The sequence below is a fragment of the Narcine bancroftii genome, chromosome 8 (genome assembly GCF_036971445.1).
Source record: "Narcine bancroftii isolate sNarBan1 chromosome 8, sNarBan1.hap1, whole genome shotgun sequence".
Lineage (NCBI taxonomy): Eukaryota > Metazoa > Chordata > Chondrichthyes > Torpediniformes > Narcinidae > Narcine > Narcine bancroftii.
In genome coordinates this window covers 24,112,425-24,135,741 of record NC_091476.1, presented here as the reverse complement: position 1 = coordinate 24,135,741, position 23,317 = coordinate 24,112,425, and the positions used below count along the sequence as shown (strand labels likewise).

Sequence of the window (23,317 nt, the reverse complement as noted above, 5' to 3'; positions counted from 1 at the left end):
ACCGGCTCAAGGAGTCGCGGGCAAGTCCGTGACAGACCTGACTGAGAGCTCCAGGTGCAGAGCAAGTCCACAGCCGAGTAGTTGATGTCATAAAGGTTCCAGGAGTCACAAACACCATCGGGTTCTGAGAGATTTAAACATGTGTGATAGTTCTATTAAAGTCATTTGGTTCAACTCACTTTCAACTCTCTGGTTCTTTTGCTCGCTACGTGCCTAGTGCAACTACAGGATGGAATTTTTTAAGCAAATTCCATCCCATCATTTTTCCACTCATCCCTCTACTCGTTTTTTACCAAACAGCTGCAGTGTATATTGACTACAGCCACTCCATAAGGAACAGCCTAATAAACATGATATTCCCCCTCCGACAAACTCTGTAACATAGGAAGGCTGTGTAAAAGTGCCCTTGTATAAACGACCACATCAGGACATACTGGAGGTAAGGATGCTTTTTTTTGGTAATAATTCTGAAGTTTCTGTGTAAAAATGCCAATAAAGGCAGGCATAGCTGGGACCCATCAGGGTACCTGTGGCTACCCCTTTGACTTGGTCAAAGCGGAATGAGTTGATGGATAAGTTACTGAGGGAGAGAATAAGTTCTGCCAGGCAGAGGAGGGAGGTGGTGGAGGGGGACTGGTTGGGCTTATTGATGAGAAAGAAACAAAGAGCTTTGAGACTTTTGGTATGGGGGATGGAGGTGTTTAGAGATTGGACTTTAATGGTGAAAATGAAAATGTGGAGTTCAGGCAACTGGAATTTGTTGAAGTGATGAGGGTATCTGGTAGGTGGGGAGGGTCTGGGGTGGGGAGGGTCTGGGTTTGGGGGGGGGGGGGGGAAGAGAGAAATGGAGTCAAGGTAAGATGATACCAGTTCTGTGAGGCAGGAGCACATGGAAACAACAGGTCCATCAGGACAATTGGGTTTGTGGACAGTTTGAATAGGTTAGAGGGTGTGGGAGGGAGATGACTGGAAGTGATGAGGTCAGAGATGGAATATTGTGACCTTTATGAAGCTAACCACTACATGGAGGAACTCAAATCACCTAAATTCTCATGTTTTTATTCCCTGAAACTTAATTTGCTGTCATTTGCGTGATTTGTTATTGACGGCGCTGTTTTTAATGCAATTGCATTGATTCTGTCTTGTGACAATCCCGTCCAAGTGGCCTTGATTTTAGGGTTATAATATCTTAAAATTAATAGTTCACATCATTGCACTCCCCTGCCGTGTTTCCACCCTCTCGACAAACGGCCTGACTCCCGCATTCACGACGCCTGGGCAAAAAGGCATGAATGGGCTGCGCCCCGAAAAGCTGGAAGACGCGTGCGCGCTCACGCCGGGGCGAAGCCACCCGAGTGCCTGCCGGCGGCTCGGCAGCAGCTCGCACGGCACAGCGCCGAACAGGGGTGGGAAAGGGCGTGGACGGCGGGCGGACTGGGTCCGGCCGAGCTTTCCACGAGTGGCCGTCTTGCCCAGAGATGGAGTAGGGCAGACGGAGAAAGAGAAGAGGAGGCGGGCGAGCTGGCACTGACCAGTCCAGTGGCTGGCAGGGCTCGGGACGCCGAAAGCAAACGGCATATCGGTGGACAAAGACACCTACCTTGCAAGGTGGATTGCAGCCAGCGACATCCATTGCACGTTGGCAGCAGGATCTGCGACTTTCCCATATTAATTTTGAAAAGATTTTTTTTCAGTAGCTCTTTCATCAAGCATTATGATCGAAGGAATACATCCGATGAAGGGGGAGAAGAAGCCGACGCGGAAATGGCAGAAACTGCCCGGCAGGAACACGTTCTGTTGCGATGGCAGGATCATGATGGCCCGGCAGAAAGGAGTTTTCTACCTCACCGTCTTCCTCATCGTGGGAACCAGTGCGTTGTTCTTCGGCTTTGAGTAAGTCAAATCCCATTTAGTGTTTCAAGGGGGGGGGGGGGGGGGGGGGGGGCAGGAGAAGGATTTAGACGTTTGAAAGTTGCAAGACTCGTTTTATCTTGGCGCCCTGAAACCTTTTGTACTTGACATTTGTATGGAGAGAACCAGCTTGAATCTAGATGAAAGTCACTCCTCTCCAACCACTTCGTCTGATCTCCGTGAATGTTACAGCATCCTACGTGTCTTTAGAACCTGTCAAATCTCAGGAGCTATTAATTTTATAGTAAACAACAGATCTATAAAAAAACATAATAAATAAGTTGTTAATATTTCAAATGTTATTTCTCTTTAAATAAAGAGTGACTGCTTAAAGCCGTGACCTTGCCAGCTATGGAGTCTCTGCGCGGCTTTAAAACACGGACACATCCTGATAAAACAGGTTTGCCAAAGTGTCATTTTAGTTTAACCAAGTCATCCCGCCGAGAGGACTGGGAATGGAGAGCAGCGGGAGAGCTGAAGTAATTTTAATCGGGCGACGTGTTTTAATTTGATTTCTTTCGTGCTGGCGCATTTGATACATGCAGATAAAATGGCTCGTCGAATCCTTCAATTGGGAATACTGTATTTAATTCAAAGGAGTGGCCTCGCAGTAGTTGGTTATACCACAAGAATTTGTTACATTTTGAAGGTATTTCAAAACTTTTAACCCCCTTTTCTTGGAGCTTGAATCGTTTCTTGGTGCATCCCGACAGCTGGCCTCTTGTTTCTTTGGTTGGGGGAGCCGGGTTCTGGATGTATCCGTGTGGGGCGATCTTGTCACGCCCTCTCGCCGCCCACCCCAACCCGGGAGCAGTGCAGTCCTCTCAGTACAGGAGGGTTACAACCCGGGAGCAGTGCAGTCCTCTCAGTACAGGAGGGTTACAACCCGGGAGCAGTGCAGTCCTCTCAGTACAGGAGGGTTACAACCCGGGAGCAGAGCAGTCCTCTCAGTACAGTAGTGTTACAACCCGGGAGCAGAGCAGTCCTCTAAATACAGTAGGGTCACAACCTGGGAGCTGTGCAGTCCTCTCAGTACAGTAGGGTTACAACCCGGGAGCAGTGCAGTCCTCTCAGTACAGGAGGGTTACAACTGGGAGCAGTGCAGTCCTCTCAGTACAGTAGGGTTACAACCCAGGAGCTGTGCAGTCCTCTCAGTACAGTAGGGTTACAACCCGGGAGCAGTGCAATCCTCTCAGTACAGGAGGGTTACAACTGGGAGCAGTGCAGTCCTCTCAGTACAGGAGGGTTACAACTGGGAGCAGTGCAGTCCTCTCAGTACAGTAGGGTTACAACCCAGGAGCTGTGCAGTCCTCTCAGTACAGGAGGGTTACAACTGGGAGCAGTGCAGTCCTCTCAGTACAGTAGGGTTACAACCCAGGAGCTGTGCAGTCCTCTCAGTACAGTAGGGTTACAACCCGGGAGCAGTGCAGTCCTCTCAGTACAGGAGGGTTACAACCTGGGAGCAGTGCAGTCCTCTCAGTACAGGAGGGTTACAACCCGGGAGCAGTGCAGTCCTGTCCTCTCAGTACAGTAGGGTTACAACCGGGAGCAGTGCAGTCCTCTCAGTGCAGTAGGGTTAGGGTTACAGTAGGGTTTCCCTGAAATGCATTGATCACAAAGACTGCGAACGTTTTACGCCCTTGTCGGTGGAATTCTATAAAATACTTTAATCGTGGAAGAAAAATAGAGAAGACCTATCTTGAAATTCATTTTCGAAAAACTCAACAGGTGCAGGTGGGACTTGTGAATTCTTTTGCTCGTTTTGCCAAGAACCCATCTAATTTAATCAGGGCAGGAGGCAGAATTGTATAAAGGTGAGGTGCTTAATGTTTGATTATCACTCAAAGCATAAAGTGTGGATTTTTGTTTTGGATTAAACGTATAGAGTTTTAGACTAGGCTGTGTGACTCTGTCTAGTCCTAGTTTTCAATGAAGTGAACAAGATTATTATCATCTATTTTCCTATATGGATCTTGAGACTCTTGCCTTTGTCTTAATTTATTGATTCTCAGTTTGGATAAGCCATAAAATGTGTAAGTTAGCAAATAAATTTAAGGACAAGCTCTGAAATGAACAGTAGAAATGAAAAATTGCCGCCTTTGGGACTGTTAGTAGTGTACCCTAAAAAGTTCACATTTTGTACTGTAGTGTACTTAATTTGTGGGGAAGTTAACTTGGAAATGCACCTGTTTTGTCTCTCTTTGTCATAAGTGTGCTTCCTTATCTGTTCAAATAGTTAAACACACAAGCGGGGGAGCGTAATGAATACTTTATTCCTACCTACAGTATATTTGCAGAGTAAAGAAAGGAACCAATTTGAATTTAATTTCTGAGTTGCTAGGAATAAGATTGATCACACGAGTCTCTAATTTGAGAAATATTTTTAATATGCTAGAACCATAGTAGGATTTATGAATAATAACTAAGTAGGTTTTTATGCTTTGATTAACTTTTTATATCTAGAATTTCATTCATTTCCTTGGCTCCAATGCTATTGTGTGCAATGCATTTCTTTGAAGGTAGGCCATTACCTTAAATTCTCTTTAAGACTTTACCCATTTATCTGCTCATTCTTTCCAATAAAATTTATCAGCTCTCATTTCGTTTCCTGGATATCATCTGCCAGGTGTCTATCTAATCTACCAACCTGTTAAAATCCTCAAAAGAATATTTCTACACTTCTAAATTCAATTTCTCTGCAGATTTAAAATTGTTCCCTGCACCTGCAATTCATCTTGTGCACCCAAAAAAAGTAATGGTCTCAGTAGTGAACCTTGGAGAACTCCCATTTTATACCTTTCTCCAGCTTTGAAAACTGGCTATACATCACAGCTTTCTCCTTTTCCTTAGTGAGTTGTTTCCTTTCCTATCTGCGACATCATCTATTTGTGTTAATTACACCAATGTGTGGTTCTTAATCTCCATTGTTTTCACTTTCATTCTCCATCATTATCATCCTTGCAAACAGGTTAAAAAAATCTGTTTTGGCTTTCCTATATTATTTCCTGCTTGACCAAATGCCTGTTAATTTTTCACTGAATTATCATGCTTACAAATATTAAATGGATTTAAGTTCTTGATTATTAAGCTTGCCTTTTGCCGCTAACAAAAGATCATCTTTTAGTCCTTAAGTGACAACTGCTCATGACCCTTTTTACCATTAATGTGCTTGAGAAGACATTTAGATTCCTTTATGTGTTAGCATCCTGATTCCTCTGCTTGCCATACTGTATTGCATTTGGTGTAGTTATCCTTTTTTTTCAAATGTCAGGAATGTTTTCTAGTATGTTTTTCAGGCTATTTTTGAGATATTTGTTTTCGTTGAACTGTTTCTTGTTCATTTTCAATAATGATGTACAAATGTACTGGAATAAAAAAAAAATTAAGGTTTAAGTTTGACAATTTTGTAATTAAACATCCAGTTTAACTAGATTTCAGTTGCTGGTTCCAATGGTTGTACTCGAACAAAGACTATGTGGCTGATTGAATCCTTCATTTTGGAGGTCTAACTGTGCAACAGCCAAGAGTTTAGAGCTATTAGCTGTTTTATGTGAGGTTAATTTATTTACTGTTATTGCCTTTTATTTTGTCTCTTGCATTGTACATAAAATTAAGGTTTCCAAGAAATTGCTGGTATTTTCATAAGCTCTAACGTGCTTGTTGACAAAGCCATTGACACTTGATGGCAGCTTACCAGCTTCATTAATAATTACCCAATGAACAGTACATATTGGAAGCTTTTGAGGTTATGGTGTTCCTTGTAAACAGGCTGCAACAATTACCAGTAGTGTGTAATATAATGTTTTAAATAAACATACTTCTTGAGGTTATTGCACTTTTAGAGTAGTGAGTAGATCAGGGTTTCCCAACCAGGGGTGCTAGATAACATTTCATTTTTTTTAAAATAAATCCATACTCCTTCAATTTGGATAATATGTCAGATGATGAAGAGCTGAAGGAAGATCTTATTGAACTGCACACAAATCGTGTTTTTGAAATGCAGTTTGAAAGCAAAACTTTGGAACAATATTGGTGTTTGTTCGGCAATGGACATGTTTCCAAGACTTTGTGAAAAAGCACTAACTGTGCTCATCCCATTCGCAACGACATACTTATGCGAGTCTGGATTTAGTGCCCTTTTGTCAATCAAGACAAAATCTAGAAATCGCTTGAGTGCACAGGCAGACATGCGGATTGCCATCAGCAACAAAGTGCCACGTTTTGAAAAACTCTTAAGCAATAAACAGGAACAAAAGAGTCATTAAATTTAAATTGGCTTATGAACATTTGAACATTAGTTCTTTAATTTTTTTTTAAAGAAATTTCATGCATGGATGAAAATTTAATTTTTTTTGTAGGGTTTATGCAACTTTTAATTTGTTGTAATATTTTTTCTTTTCCATATGTTTCATTTTTTGTTTATATATTATTAAAAATTGATTATACAAATTTTTTTTGGTCACCTTCACCTTTATTCTTAAATAAATTATTACTTGAAGGGGTGCGAGAACATATTAAAATTTTTTAGGGGTGCGGGGCATAAAAAAGGTTGGGAACCACTGGAGTAGATGGTTAAGAAAATTGTTTTACTTTTTGTTTAAAAATTGGAAAATATTTGGGGGTGGGGGGGTGCAGTCGGGAGAAGAAACACGTAATCAGTTTTGGCAGAATCTCTCAGCAAAATGTTAGACTATTTTTCTACAAGTGAGCAAAGCAGAGGAGAGAATGGATAGGGCAAGAAATGAAATTGCACCTAAGATTTTGTTTGTGTTTAGGCTGGAGAGACCAGTATGGAAGGGGGGAGAGGCATTGCATGCCATGCATTCCTAATTTGAATCCCGAAGACACTAAGATTTATACGTTTGGAATTTGGGGGAATGCGAATGATTGTATGAAGTTTTATAAGACTTTTTTTCCACAAATTCTGAAGGGCAACAGTGAATTATTCTTTGGGTGAAAGGCCATTGCAAAATGGACAGGGATGGGAAGCCATTTAATTGCTCAGTCACTGATCTGAAACTATTGATTTCCTGAATGTATAGAATCTGAATTCTGCTAAAAATATGTTGGTCAGAAAATGTTTAATAACTCGGGGGGGGGGAGGGGGATATCACCTCTTTTGAAAATCTGTTATTTAGCTGATTCAGCCCTTCATTCACCTTATCCACACCCATTCACTAACATTGCTGTCGACTATTATAAATATTTTTTATGTCAAATGTACCCTCAGCTTGATGAAAATTATTCTTCAATCGTGTTGATTGTTTGACCATTGGTAGATGGGTTTTCATCAACAGGTGTTGAAACTTTTCACTCTTTCCTTGGTAAGATATTTTTTTGCCTATCTTTTCATGCCTATATATAAATGTAAATTATTGCAAGAAATTTGACAAAATTAAAAAATAAACTTTTCAAGCATGGACTGCATTAAGTCCATCATGTTTGAAAGGAGCCGAGTTTTATATGGGGGATATTTTCACCTCACTTTCGGACCAGATGTCAGAAATTATGAGAGAACAGAAAGATAAACCTTAAACTGTAAAACCGCAGGTACTAGAAATATGAAGTAAAGATAGTAAATATTGGGTATATTCAGCAATGTCCTTGGAAAAATTAACAGTCAATGTTTCAAGTTAGACACAGGTTGCATTCAGGATGGGAAGAGGTTGGTGGGTGTGTGTTCTCTGATTAAAAGTTAATAAATGGGTGCAGACAGAAATGAGAAAGCATCATGTATTATAAATAGCATGGATATGTGACTTGTCCAGCAGGTCAAACTGTGCTGATGGAGAGAGAAATCTAAATCAAGATGGATGAGGAGAGTAGAAATTGCCAGTTATGATACAGACATTTAAAATTTAGTCAGCTAAAGTTGGATAATTTGAAATGAATCTTGAAGACCTCATTGTGTCAAAGTGGAAGACGAGGTACTTAAGTTGGGTCTTGTTATTAGCAATGCAGGAAATCACAGTTCAGGTAGGTTAGAGTGGGAGCAGGAAGCAAATTGAACACAACAGGCTCTCTAAAGTAGTTACCTAACCTGCAATGGAGCAGACTTGAAATGGGAATGAAGAGCAAGAGGACAGGTGATGCATCTTCTGTCGCTGCATGGAAAAAAATGTCATGAGACTTGATATGATTGGTGGTGAAAATCACAAGAATAGATGTAGATAATTTTAAAGGAACAATCCCTTTGCAATGCTGAGAGGGAATGAGAAGTCTGGTGATGGAATTTGTTAGAGCTGGCTGGCACTGCAAAGAATGATCTGCTGATTATGATGGAAGATAAGGACCAGGGGAACTCTGCCCTTGCTCTGTCCAAGAAAACTGGCAGTGTAGGAATTCAGTGAGATATGCACAAGGTTTCTGTCCACTATTGAAGAGGAAGCAGCAGTATAGAAGAAGGAAGACCTTTAACAGGCACCTATTTTGAAAGTCTTATCACCTGCAAATAATTGGGGACATTGAGTAGAGTCTTTACAGGAGGAGGATGAGAGGAAGTATTGTCAAGTTGGCTATGGGAATTTGTAGGCTTTTAATTGACGTGGTTATCCTATCCCTTGAGATGTTGATGGACTGGTTCAGAAAGGTGGAGAAGAAATCTATCAAGTGAAGATGAGAGCAGGGTGGAAATTGTTAGCAAAATCAATGAAATTTTTATAAATGCAGAAAGCAGTATAAATACCTTTGTTGATGTATTATTAGCAAAATGATTTGAGGGGGGAGGCCTGAGCAATACTGACAAAGACAGATGTAGCTTAGGCTTGTATGTTGCTGTATAGCATTAATCCAGGGAAAGTCAGTAGAGTTGAAGGAGTTGTTCAATGTGAGTTCAAGTTCAGCCAGGTGAATGGTCTGTTGGTGGAAGGGAATGAGTTGAACTTCCCTTTAAAGGAAGAAGTGAAAGGCCCTCAGATCCTCCCTGAAATGGTAAATGTTTTTGTTCATTCTTCAGCTAAATATAACATTTCTTAATCTTTCACTCTTCCAAATTATATATCAAATTAAATGCCAACTTTTGCTTTGCTATGAAGCTGTTCCTGAATGCTATTGCAGCAAATGCACCTGTGGCTATTTTTTCTTTTGTTAATGTGTTTGCTTAACCTGGATTTGAAATGAAATGGTTTCCAGGATTCAGAGCACAGTACTTTGGGACTGGGTCTTCATACAGTTCCTATTGTTTTGCACCTCATATTTACAACACTTGTCAGTGATGTGAACTACATTCATCCTTTTTTTTTCCTTTTATGAAGCTGAGATGGGGAAATTTTAAAGGAGATGTGCAGGACAAACATTTGCACAGAGAGTGGAATGGACTGAAGGGTTACAGGGGGAAGCAGATACGATGGCAACATTTGAGATTTTAAGGTGCCAGGAGGAGGGGTATGGACTATTTGCTTGCAGAGGAGATTTAGTTTAATTTGGGATTGTATTTGGCAAAAATGCCTTGGGTTGAAGACCCTGTTTCTATCTATTAAAGTATGAATAAAGATCAATGCAATACATAACATTGACCATCATAACATGTCCCATCCCATCATACGTTTAAAATTAAAGTACTGAATATTGTTTATTAATTAGGAGTTACAACTATAACATTGAAATTACCTACTTTTAAAAGACTTTTTTGTCGATTAATGATTTATATGTTCAAGGATGGCTTTTACAATTAAGTTGCAAAGTTCACTGTGATCTAAAGTTGAAGATTGGAAAGTAGTCATCAAGAATTTTCTAGAGCAGTCGATGATGACACGAAAGAGAGATTGAAGAATTTTTACGACACCAGTTTGTCAATACCTTCAAATGCAACAAATTGCTCTTGGTTTTGTTGGAGAAATTTGCAAAGAGCACAGGTTCCTTCGGGTAGCTGAATCACTGGCATTACACTGTGCAGGATAGAAATTCTCAAGGTGATTAGTTTCATCACACCTCCAAATTTCAGCCACAATAATTACTAATGCAGAAACTGGTCATGAGGTTACTAGTCATATTGAATTTTGTTCGAGATTGCATATAAATTAAGAGCATGGATAGGCCATTCAGTCCCTTGAAGCTCCTCCACTATTCAATAAGTTAATGGCTTATCTGTTTGTAAACTTAACTCTGCATTCCTGTCTTCCTGTGATAGCTTTTTCACATCTTGCCTATCACAAACATACTTATCAGTACAGTAACAATATTCAAAGACCTTGCTTCCACCAGCTGTTGAGGAAGGATTTCAAAAATTCATGAGCTTCTGACAGAAAAAAAATGTGTGTGGTGGCTCACCACGAGGCAGGCAAACTGGCCCCGATTGTAAGCCACGCAGTGGGGCAGCCGGCCAAAATGACGCCGTCGGGGGTTTCCCTTCTTTCCAGCACAGGGCTCAGAAACCTGCGCTGGTGACCACGTGACACCCGGGTGACATCAGTGCCCTTCAGCGTGGTTCTCAGCCAGGTCTGGGCTGGGAGTATAAGTGCAGCCCAGCAGCCTGCAATAAACCAGTCTGCTCACTGAGCTCAACCTGTCTGGTTGTGTGTGTGTTATTGCAGGAGCAGTGTAGTTGCCGCTACAATTGGTGACCTTGACTGGTTCAAACATCTTTTAACCCATCATGAGCGAGCCTGGGATCAGTGCTATAACCATGAAACTGCCTGAATTCTGGGTTCAGGAGCCGGAGACCTGGTTCGGCCACGCAGAGGCTCAGTTTCACCTCCACCACATTTCATCTGACACGACCAAATTCTACCATGTGGTCGCTGCCCTGGACCAGGCCACTGCCAAACGTGTGCTGCACCTTGTTCACCACCACCCGCCGAGGACAAATATGAGACCATCAAGTGAGTGCTTACCGGGTTCCTCAGACTATCCAGACACCAGCATGCCACTTGGATGCTGCACCTCGACGCCCTGGGTGACAGGTCCCCAATGGAGCTGATGGACGAGATGCTCGCGCTTATGAGTGAGTACACCAACTGCCCACTTTTCGAGCGCATCTTCCTCGACCATATGCCCGGGGACATCCGTCCACTGCTTGTCCAGGAGAGCTTCACTGACCTGTGGAAGGTCGCCTAGAAGGCCCAAGAGCTATGACTCGCACAATTCCCAGAGGGCTCAGTGGTCCAATAGGTCATGAGGCATGGGCACGACCACGCTAAGCACGCCCCTAGTGCTGTGGTAGAGCACCTGGCCCCTGCAGGTGCCCCCAACAGCATAACCAAGGCCACAGCATCTGCTCCAGGCCTCTGCTTCTACCACCAACATCGGGAGTCAAGGCTCGGAAGTGTCATCAGCCCTGCTCATTCCAGGAAAACAACCAGGCCAGCTGCTGTTAACGGCTGCGGAGGCTGGCCAACAACACAGCCTCTTCTACCTGCGGGACTCAGTCAGCGGAACCGCGTTGACACTGGAGCCCTGATCAGCATCATCCCAGCCACGGCCGTCGAGTCCAGGAACCGACCTCGTGGACCTCCCCTCCGTGCAGCCTACGCAATGGTAATCCGGACGTATGGAGACAAGACAGTCCACTTCCAGATCAGCCAACGGTATTTCTCGTGGAGGTTCACCGTCTCATCCCTCTCAACTGCCATCCTGGGTGCAGACTTCCTTCTTGCACACGGGCTTCTGATGGACATTCAAGGTAGGCACCAGGTGGATGCCCATACCTTCCAGGCCGTTCGCCTCGACGGCTCCCGCTCGGAGCAACCACAGATGGCCATGATCAGCACACCCAGAAACGAGTTCCAGCGAATCCTGGTTGAGTTCCCGACACTCCTCAAGCCACAATTCTCCACTGCCTTGCAGCACCACATTCCCACCCAGGGCCCACCCGTTCGTGCCAAAGCACGCTGGCTCCCGTCAGACAAACTCCAGGTAGCAAAGAAGGAGTTTTCACACCTGTTGGAGCTGGGGATCATTTGGCGGTCTGACAGCCCATGGGCCTCATTGCTCCACCTGGTCCCGAAAGCTTCCGGTGGCTGGCGTCCCTGCGGAGACTATCGATGGCTCAATGAGGCAACCATTCCTGACCGTTACCCCGTCCCTCCCATCCAAGACTTTACGGCCATACCATCATGGTCGAAGGAGCCATGCCTGCCGCTGCGAAGGTCAGTGCTATCAGGGAGTTCCCACGCCCGGACTGCCTCAAGGGGCTGCAGGAGTTCGCGGGTATGGTCAACTTTTACAACCGTTTCACCTCGGGAGTTGCGCGCATCATGCAGCCACTATTCGCCATCATTACAGCCAAACACAAGATGCTCGCTTGAAACCCAGAAGTCTGCACCGCATTCGAGGACACCAAGGATGCCCTCGTGAAGGCCTCCATGCTCGCCTACCCGCACACCGACCTGCATATGGCACTCTCTGTCGATACCTCTGCCACAGCCATCGGTGCCATCCTGGAGCAACAGGTGAATGGACATTGGAAGCCACTGGCATTCTTCAGCCGCCTGTTCCGCCTACCGGAATGCAAGTATAGTGCCTTCAATTGCGAGTTACTGAGCATGTACCTAGCATTTCCGCTATTTTTTCGGGGGGGGGGGGGGAGGATTTTTACCATCTTCACCAACCACAAGCTCCTCACCCAGGCACTCGCGATGGCAAAGGATCCCTGGTTGACCCGCTAGCAGCATCACCTCTCCTTCATGTCGGAGTTTACCACCAACCTTCGGCCCAAGGCGGGGAAGGACAATATGGTTGCCGATGCAATCTCGTGACCGGCCATCTGCGCGCTGATGCCCGACCTCGACTTCGACCAGCACGCCCAGGATCAGGAATCTGATGAGGAGACGAAGGCCTTCAAGACTGCTATCATGGGCCTCCGGTTCCAAGACCTCCCGACTCTGAGTGGCAAAGACACCATCCTGTGCGATATCTCCTTGGGCACCCCATGGCCAATGGTTCCCCAGCAGTGGTGCAGGCAGGTCTTCTGTCACATCTATGACCTTTCACATCTGTCCATCAGGTCCACGGTCCGGATGGTAGCAGAATGTTTTGTATGGCATGGGATGCAGAAGCAGATCGCAGACTGGGCCAGAACATGCACCCATTGCCAGACATCCAAGGTGCACAGGCACACCAGGGCACCCGTACAGGAGTTCGAGCACATCCAGGAATGGTTCAGCCACATTCATGTGCACATTGTCGGGCCCTTACCTGTTTCCTGGGCAAGCAATACCTGTTTACAGTGGTGGACCGCAGCACTCGCTGGCCCAAGGCGATCCCGATGCCAGACGTCTCCACCGACTCCTGCTCCTGAGTACTGTTGCATGGTTGGGTCGCCCGGTTCGGCGTCCCGGGTCACCTCACCAGCGATTGGGGCACCCAGTTCACATCTGGGCTCTGGGCACAGTTCACCAACAGGTTGGGGATCCAGCTACACCACACCATGGCCTACCACCCGCAGGCCAATGGACTGGTCGAACGTCTGCACCGTCACCTTAAGTTGGTGCTCATGGCCCGCCTCACCGGTTCCGATTGGGCAGACGAACTTCCGTGGGTGCTCTTGGTCATCCTCTCCACTCCCAAGGAAGATCTGCAGGCGTCATCAGCTGAGCTGGTCTATGGTGCACCGCTGGCACTACCTGGTGAGTTCATTAACGCACCTCACAATCCCCAGCGGTTGCCGCATGAACTACTTCCTCACCTCAAGGGACGCTTGGACTTGTTTGCCATGCCACCCAGGCATGGAATCCGCCCGTCTCACATTCCCAGTGAACTGCTTTCTGCGGAGTACATTTTCGTCCGGCGAGGCCCGACCGCGGCACCGCTGCAGCGACCATACGAGGGGCCGTACAGCCTTCTGGCTCAACGTTCATGCTGGACACTGGCGGCAGGCGGGAGCTGTTTACCATGGACAGGCTGAAGCCAGTGCACCTCGATCCCACCGAGCCCGTGGTCATTGCCCAGTCCAAGAAGCGAGACCGCCCGGTGAAAAAGGACATTGGCGCCGGTTCTGGGGGGGGCTGTGTGGCGGATCACCATGAGGCAGGCGAACCAGCCCCGCTTGTAAGCCAAGTGGCGGGGCAGCCGGCCAAAATGGCGCCATCGGGGGTTTCCCTTCCTTCCAGCATGGGGGTCAGAAACCCACGCTGGGGACCACATGACGCCCGGGTGATGTCAGCGCCCTCCAGCGTGGTTCTCAGCCAGGTCCGAGCTGGGGATATAAGTGCAGCCCAGCAGCCTGTAATAAACCTGTCTGCTAAATGAGCTCAACCCGTCTGGTTGTGTGTGTGTGTTATTGTAGGAGTAGCTACGTATGGCTGATTTCTGTCTTCAAAGAGTAACAATTTGTCATCAAACAGTGACCTCTAGTTCTAGATTCTACCACAAAATGAAACCCTCTCCTCACATCCATGCTGTTGAGGCTTCTTGAGATCTTGTATTTTTTTCAGTTGTCATTTTTTCACTCATCCAAACATCCAGCTTATCCAACCTTATAAGACAACCATCCGTTTGAGACCTTCTCTAAACTGCTTATTGTGCTTTCATATTCCTTTTTAAAATAACACTAGTAATGTCCATGATACTTCAACTATAATTTCACCAGTGCCCTATATAATGGAAGCATAACCTCTCTACTTTTGTAATCAATTCCAGTTGCAATAAATGATACCATCGTGTTAGCTTTCCTGATAACTTGTTGCATCAGCATTCTCGGTTTTGTAGAATCCTTTTTTATATCAGAACTATGCAATCTCTTGATATCTAGCCCTTGCTCAATATTTAAAGTGAGTTAATTGTCATGTGTGCAAGTACGTATAGATGCACAGAAATTATTTCTTGCTGCAGCCAAACAGAAACATAAGATACCAACTACAACAGTAAAAAAAAATAATTAACACAAATGCAAGAGAGTAAAATAGATACAAGATATCAAAGGGTTGATAAATAAATATTTGTAGTTAGTACAAGGGAGAAAGAAAGGTGCTGCTTCACTAGTACAGCCAGATGTTTTGGTGGTCCTGAGGCAGTTTATGGTTAAGATTAGAATAGTATGGGAAGTTTCAGGAACCTGATTGCTGAGATTAAAAACTGTTCTTGAACCTGGAGGGGCTGGACTTCAGGCTTCTGTAGCTTCTTCCTGAATGGAGCAAAAGAAGAGATTGTGACCAAGGTGATGGTGGTCCTTAAATGATGTTAGCATCCCTCTTGAGGCAGTGCCTCACATAGACGTTTTGGTGCCTGTGAACCCACACCTTTTCCAAGGCAGTGGGAGTTGTAAGTAGATGGAGTCAATGGAAAGAAGATGGGTACATGTGATGGTCTGGGTTGTGTTCATAACCCTTTGTATTTTCTTGTGGAGCAATTCCCATCCTGTACTTTCCTCCCTGGAGTGTAGAAGGCTAGGGGGACCTATCCGAGGTTTTTAAAGTCATAGTGTTACGGAGTCCAGAGGATCCCACAAACCAGCAGCAATAGATATGCACCACAACACAGGGTTATTTAAACAAAAGTAGTTTTTAATTATAATTGAACAAGAAACCAGAATTAAACTTTAACTTATTACTTAACCTACCTAACCTAACTAATACTAAGCGCAGGTGTGTGTAATGTATATTTAAGATTAGAAAAGTTCTTTGGATTAGAGTCCAATCTCACAGGTTGCAGGCAATTCTTGTACTGTTCACAGAAGTGAGCATTAACAAAGTTCGCCAGTCTTTGGTGCTTATCAGGCAAATGGTTACCACTTAGGAGGGTTCTTGTTGGTCTTCAGAGAGAGATTCCTTTTCCAGGACATCCACAACTGATTCCTTCTTAATCAGTCTTGCTGACAAAACGTGTCCCCTTTAAGGTTCTCCAGATGATCCTCTTTCTTTCAGATCACCATTCAGACAGCCAGCCTTCTCCTTTGACCAGACAATCTTCCAAAAGTTTGCCAGTTTTGTCCTTCTGGAACTGAGTTCTGTCTCTCCTCTCTCTGTTCTCCCTGCCTGCAAAAATCACATGCCCTCCCAGGCAAGTTCTATGCTGATACTTTGTTGCTCTCTTTGCAAAAAGCATTCTGCAAAAGTCCTGCAAATATTCTGTGTTTTAAAATGTGTGCATGCAAACTGCTCTAGCAATTCCTCCCAAACCATTTCTAAATACTCTGTCACAATAGATAATGATGATTGATAATGCCCTTTTTTCTGGAGTAAATGTATCTAAAACTAGAGGCCTAAGTTTGTGAGACTTAAAGGAGCCTGAGGTGAACTTTCACACAGAGAATATTGGATATAGGGAATGAGGTGCCAAATAAAGTGACAGAAGTGGGGACAATTGTAAAGTTTGAAAGGTATGTAGATAGGAAAGGTTTCAGGGGACACGAGCCAAATGCAGGCTTCAAAGTGAAATTTTGAGAGTAGATAGTTTGTTTGTATGTATTCTTGTCAGGATTAAAGGCAAGGTTGGCAGGCATAGGGAACCTTGATTTTCGAGGGAAATTGGGGATCAAGTTTGGAAGGAGAGGGAGTGGTGTATAGCAGGTATAGTCAACATGGAGCAAATGAGGTACTTGAGGAATGTTAAAAAATGCAAGAAAAACTCAAGAAAGAAGCAAGGAAGCCTAAAAAATGACATGATGTTGCATTGGAAGACAATGAGACAGAAAATCCCAAGCTTTCTACAGGTAAGAGGCAAAATTGGATCCCCAAAGATCAGTGATCAGGTTTATATGGAACCATAAGAGATGGGGGAGATGTTAAATTGTTTTATTCATCAGTATTCACTCAGGAAATGGGCACAGAGTCATGGGAAGTAAGGAAAACAAACAGAGTTCAAGGAACCTATACAGTTTAAAGGGGAGGAAGTGCTTGCTGTCTTAAAGCAAATAAGGGTGGATAAATCCCCAGAACCTAATAAGATATTCCCTCGAACCTTGAGGGAGGCTAGAGTAGAAATTGCATGGGCTCTGGCAGAAATATTAAAACTATCCTTAGACATGGGTGTGTTGCCAGAGAATTGGAGGGTGGCTCACTTTGTTCAATAAAGGTTCCAAAAGTAATGCTGGAAATTATAGGCCAGTGAACCTGACACCAGTAGTGGGTAAATTATTGGGAGGTGTTCTAAGAGATCGGATATACAATTATTTGGATAGCCAGAAAGTGATTTGGGATAGTCAACATGACTTTGTGCAAAGTAGGTTGTATTTAACCAATCTTATAGAGTTTTTCAAGGAAGTTACCAGGAAAGTTGATGAAGGAAAGGCTATGGATGTTGTCTACATGGACTTCAGTAAGGCCTTTAACAAGGTTAAAGGTTCAGACACTTGGTATTCATGGTGAAGTAGTGAACTGGATTTGACAATGGCTGGATGTTTGAATCCAGAGAGGAGTAATGAATGATTGCTTCTCAGACTGGAGACCTGTGACTAGTGGTGTGCCTCAGATATTGGTGCTGAGACCATTGCTGTTTGTCATCTATAGCAATGATCTAAATGATAATGTGGGCTCTGTGAGGTGGGCCCACCTCACTGACAAAAGGCAAAGGAGGAAAAACCCAACCCCAACCAACCAATTTTCCCCTGCAGCCGCTGCAACCATGTCTGCCTGTCCCGCATCGGACTTGTCAGCCACAAACGAGCCTGCAGCTGACGTGGACTTTTACCCCCTCCATAAATCTTCGTCCGCGAAGCCAAGCCAAAGAAAGAAGAAATGATAATGTGGTAAATTGAATAAGAAAGTTTGCAGATGACACCAAGATTAGAGGCATTGTGGACAGTGAAGGAGGTTTTGAAAGCTTGCAGATGATACTGGTTCAGATGGAAAAATGGACTGAAAAATAGCAGATGGAATTTCATGCAGACAAGTGCAAGGTGTTGAATTTTGGAAGGAGAAATCAAGAAGAAACATAGACAGTAAATGGTAGGGCACTGAGGAGTGTGGTAGAACAGAGGGATTTGGGAATACAGATACACAATTCCCTGAAATTGGTATCACAGGTAGATAGGGTTGTAAAGAGAGCTTTTGGCATTTTGGCCTTCATAAATCAAAGCATTGAGTATAGGAGTTGGGATGTTATGGTAAAGTTGTCTAAGACATTGATTAGGCCAAATTTGTGCAGTTTTGGTCACCTAACTACAAAAAAAATCAATAAGATTGTAAGAGTGCAGGTAAGATTTATTAGGATGTTGCCCAGAGTTTAGGAACTGAGATACAGGGAAAGGTTAAACAGGTTAGGACTTTATTCCCTGGAGCATAGAAGCATGAGGGGAAATTTGATAGAGCTATTTAAAATTATGAGGGGGATAGACAGAGTAAATACAGATAGGCTTTTTCCACTGTGGGTAGGTGAGATACAAACCAGAGGGCATAGGTTAAGAGTGAAAGGGGAACACTGAGAGTGGACAGAGTGTGGAATGAGCTGCCAGCTCAAGTGGTGAATGTGGGCTCAATTGTAACATTTAAAAAGAATTTGGATGGGTATATGGATGGGAGAGATATGAAGAGCTATGGTTTGAATGCAGCTCATGGGAAACTAGGCAAAAAAAATTTCAGCACAGACTAGAAGGGCCGAAGGGGCTTGTTTTTAAGCTGTAATGTTCTATGGATTGTCTCATCTTTACGATGGTTAACCAATTCCCTTATATCTCCATCCCCCATTCAGAAGGTCTTAAAGCACTTCACTTCTTTCTGGGCCAAAGACTAGGCAAAAAAAATGGTTCGGCAAAGATTAGAAGGGCTGAAGGGGCCTTTTTTCTGTGCTGTAATGTTCAATGGTTCTATGGTTCTAAATCGGAGTAGCTTGGTCAGCATGGACAAAGTGAACCAAAGGTCTTAATTACATAAATATGCTGCATTTTGTGTAATATTTACTATGAAGATTAAATTATGAAATTACTCATTATTAGTGATGGCTTTAACACAGCCTCTTTTGCATGCTACTTTGCTTTGTTTGCAAAATGTTTGGAAACCTTGTTAGAAGTTGATTTCCTGAGTGTTATCTTTAAAAAGAATTGAAGCTGAATACCATAATGACATGAAGACTTGAGCAGTTTTACTGCAGTCACCTGACTGGCCTGAGGCTGCTTGCAAATAAACCACAGGCGAGTGGTTGGCCAACGAGTCTGTAGTTGCTGACACTGTCTGCTCAAGGCCCAAGCATGAACAGCTGGGATTTGGAAAGCTTATCTTACTAGCCTTGAGCATCTTGATCCCAGCAATGTGGCCTGGTTGTCAGCAAGACAACCAATAGTGAAGCAAAGATGCCTCATTCCAAACATTTTTCTAAAACTTTTGACAGCTTTGCAGGTTGTGTTAAAAGTGTGAAGTTTTTTACAGACATCTCTGATATCCAAAAGAACTTAAAAATAATTTTGCAAATATTAGATGTTCACTAAAGCGCTTGAGTGCGGCACGGTTGGTGTAGCGGTTAATGCAGTGGCATTAGAGCGCCAGCGATCGGGACTGCGGTTCAAATCCATGCTGTCTGCAATGAATTTGTATGTTCACCTCATGTCTGCATGGGTTTTCCCCATGGCTCTGGTTTCCTCCCACTGTTCAAAATGTACTGGGGTGTAGATTAATTGGGTGTAAATTAGGTGGCATGGACTTGTGGGCCTAAATGGCCTGTTACAATGCTGTATGTCTAATTTTTTTTTAATTGGTACTTTTAATGATACAAAGTCAACGTAAAATTTAGAAAATGGTCTTCTTTGCTTTCTTCTCTGCAGTTGTACAATTACCATAAAGTCACTGAGATTGGAAGTACAGCACAGATCAATGTGTGTCTGAAGAGATGGTTCAAGATCTGGAAGCACTTCTGTGGGAGAAGGGACAGATTACACTTCGTGCAAGGCTTGCTTGTGCTGTGGGGAGATTTACACATTTGATGGGGGAACGGGAGAGGGTTGGTTAGGAATAAGAAGATGGTGCTGACAAAAGAATAGTTAGCTCAAAGAGATTTAGAGAAATAAATGACAATTGAAGAAAAAAATAGCAATACTGAACCAAGCTAAGAGAGAATGTGAGAATATCTAAGATATGTACTATAAGCCAAAGGAGTGTGTTAAACAAAGTTAATACACTACAGATGCAATTAATTGTATTTTTGATGTGGCAGTGATGTCGACCTTAAAGCCAGAAATTGCTTATACAGTACAACTCCGATTATCCGATATGGTCAGATAACTGGTTATTTTTTAAAAACAGCCCAGTAGCAACAGCAAATCACCTGTATCAATGTTTAAACAATAATAAACAACAAGGGAAGGCTTTTTAAGCATTAAAATAATGTTTAATTCTCACCAAAAAATGCTGGCTGCCGCCGATCACTGATAGTTCCTCACCGAGGTCCCTGCTGCTGCTGGGACCCCGACATTCCCACTGCTGCCGGGATGCCGCTCTTCTTGATGACGCCGAGAGAAGGGATTCTTTCAACCACTTGTGGCTGGGAGACAGCAACACACAGTTTGAGAGGAAGACTTGGAGAGAAGGTAAAGAAGAAGTGAAAGGAGAGAGGGGAGGGAGTTATCTGAAATGAGGACAATTGTAGTTCTAACTTTGTCGGGTAATTTTTTTTCAACCTGTGAGGACAGTTTGGCTTCAAAAAAAATTTAAGTAAATGAGGATTTGGGAGAATCTGATTTTGGATGATCAGAGATGTACTGTAAATATTCTCGAATATAGCCATAGAAAAGCTATGTTTTCCTGGAAAACATTCTGTTTAGTGAAATTTTGTAAATTAAAGCTGGTGAAATGCATCAGGGAGCACACTATTTGTTGTTGTGAGAAGTTGATTTGTAAATCAAAAATGCATTCAAGATTCAAGGTTCCTTTGTCACAAACATCATTGCCACCTGCAATCTCAGAACCTCCTGTCATTCCAGCGCTGTACTCGAGCTTGAGGCATTCAAGTCACCTTGCTTGGCCCCTGGTTCAAAACACTCCATGTGATTAAGAAGCTGTCAGTATCCGGGGTCCTTCGGGAACCCTGCTTGGTATTGGCGTATAAAAATTTGGTGTTTTCATGAAAATTTGTAAATTGATCTTTTGTAAATTTGATGCATACCTGTGCAAGGAAAAATAGGAATGGAAAGTAGAGGAATGGAAAAATATATGATGGTGAGACAGGGGACATCCTGGAATGATCAAGGACAAAATCCAACTGTGAGCAACCTGCGATTACACTACTGTAACTAATCTGTAAGCCACCAACTCATGGAAAGAATATTGTGGAGCACATTTGCAGAGAAATGAGAGATGTACAAACGGCAAAGATTGGTGTTAATAAGAGCCTAAAATGTTCAAAAGGAAGCAGGGTAACAATTTGCCTGAAGGAGAAGATTTTGAAATGTGTTCCTGAAAAATGTCTTGATTATTATGTTTTTGGCATTACTGGATGTGTCCTGGCTCATTTCCCAGAAACTACTGGGGATCCATGTAGGAAATAGCAATCATAAGGCTTAGAATAGCAATGGAAATGAAACCAACCTCAAGAAGGTAAAATAATCAATTGGAGAAGGAGTAATTGTAATTGGATGCAAACAGATCTGGCCTGGTGAGAAAAATAAGAGTAAAACATGAAATTCTGCAGACACTGTGATTAAAATAAAAACACAATGCTGAAGAAACTCAGCAGGTCAAACAGTGGACTGAACATATCAAAGATAAAGATACATAACCAACGTTTCAGGCTTGAGCCCTTGATCAAGGGGGCATGTTCTGGAAATGGTTGATGATATATCAACGATGATCAATAAGGTTTATAAACTTCCAAAAGCATTGGATTAAAGTTCCACGTCATCAAAGTTGAACCCTTAGAATAAAATGGACTGTAGAAGCATGGATAAAGTATTGGCTAAGTAATAGAAAATGGTAAGTGGTAATGAAAGGAAGTGCATTGTGTGTTTCTTAGCATTGGCATGAGGATCACTGCTCTTGGTATTTATTAATAACTTGGATTTCTGTGCACCAGACACACTTTCAAAATTTGCAAATGATACAAAACTGTGAACTGTGAGGAGAATGATATTAAATCATGGAAAAATATAGAATGGCTAGTGGAATGGGTAGAGAAGTTCCAAATGAGTTTAAAGCTGAGGAATGCAAACTATTGCATCATGGTTGGAAGAATGAGGAAGTAATATAAAGGGCACAATTCAAAAAGGGGTATGTTAAAGCAGTACATGTGTGTACAGATTGTAGAAAATAGCAAGATGAACATATGGGGCTTCTTAAGTAGAGGCATTGAGCACAATTGTGAGAGCCTTTATTAAAAACCAGGTTTGGCCACAAATCAAGTAGTGTATTGAAGTAATTTGAGTAGTGCATTCTCTCTGGACACCAAGAAAAATGAATACACAAAAATCCTGGTGAAATGCAGCAGGTCTTGCAGTGAGCAAATGAGGCGAAGATATATTTCAGGCCTGAGTTTTTGGAATGGGTGCAGAACTTCTCTGCAGTTGTACAATTACCATTAAAATCATTGAGTATTGGAATGGAAGCACAGGACAGATAAATGTGTGTCACAAGAGATGGTGCAAGATCAGGTGCAGAAGAAAATTACCACAAAAATTTCAGAGTTGAATGCCTTTAGTTGCGTGGAAAAATTGGGAATGTTTGTCATGAAAGAGAAGAGGAAGAAAGAAAGGAGAAAGATCTGATAAAAGTATTTAAAATTATGAATCTTCTAGGCAGTGAACAAAGAGAAGGGTTGGGAACCAAGGGACATGGAATGACAATGAATGACGAAAACAAGCTTACTATGTGAATAAACCTTTGCATGCAGCCAATGGTTTAAGGTCAGCGATGAATGGAGGGAGTCCTGGAAATAGATTTAATTGTAATTTTCAAGAGGGATCTGGGTTAGTACCCAAAGGGGTCAATATTACAGGGCTCTGAGGAGAGGTTAGGGGAGTGGGTTAAACTGGATAATTTCTGTATGTAACCACTACTGACTGGCCAGGTGGAAAGTTAAAGGTTCCATTATTCTCACGTAATACTACCTTTAGAATGTAACCTACATGAAATTCTTTAATTTTGTCTACTGTAAGGAAGACAGAGAGTCACCACTTTGTCCAGTGCCCCTCACAGAAATTAGCCCCAACGAGGAACCCTGGACCACTGAGCTATCGGAGTTTCCTTCTGAAATTCTGTGATGGTCTCTGCAGGATGCAGGTTGTGAGCATTGATTTGTTTTCTATATCCACCCCACAGGGTGGCTAAGGAATTCTGAAAGATTCCCACCAGATTCATTGACAATTATGACATTGAATATCATTCAGTAAGTTGAAAGTCTGCATTCAATTACACACGTGCAAAGTTCAAGCAGTAATTTGAATGTGTAAATTGTGGAGATTTCCTTTGTAGCTGCTGTCATCTACCAACAAATAATCTTTTTGGTATTTTTGACTGATCTGCTTACCCAATGCCACATTGTAAGTAAAATCTTTTAAGGAACAGTAATCAGCTTTATCTTGGTACATTTGGCATAAAGGAGGTGTTTTGCA

The 23,317-nt window shown here is 43.1% G+C and overlaps 1 protein-coding gene across 6 annotated transcripts in view; it reads left to right on the top strand.

Annotated features, from left to right (window-relative positions):
- Positions 1–180: 180 nt before the first annotated feature.
- Positions 181–23,317, top strand: part of zdhhc9 (zinc finger DHHC-type palmitoyltransferase 9) — a 91,710-nt gene continuing 68,573 nt past the window's right edge. Inside the window, exons 1-2 of one of the 6 annotated variants that reach the window (XM_069893224.1) lie at positions 181–439; positions 1,695–1,893. In XM_069893224.1, the coding sequence (XP_069749325.1) occupies positions 1,715–1,893 (179 nt within the window). In that variant the 5' untranslated portion in view covers positions 181–439; positions 1,695–1,714. Of the gene's footprint in view, positions 440–1,694; positions 1,894–2,295; positions 2,561–2,757; positions 3,726–4,409; positions 4,431–23,317 lie in introns of those variants that run through there. The other 5 variants (XM_069893228.1, XM_069893225.1, XM_069893226.1 and 2 more) reach the window with 5 other exon arrangements.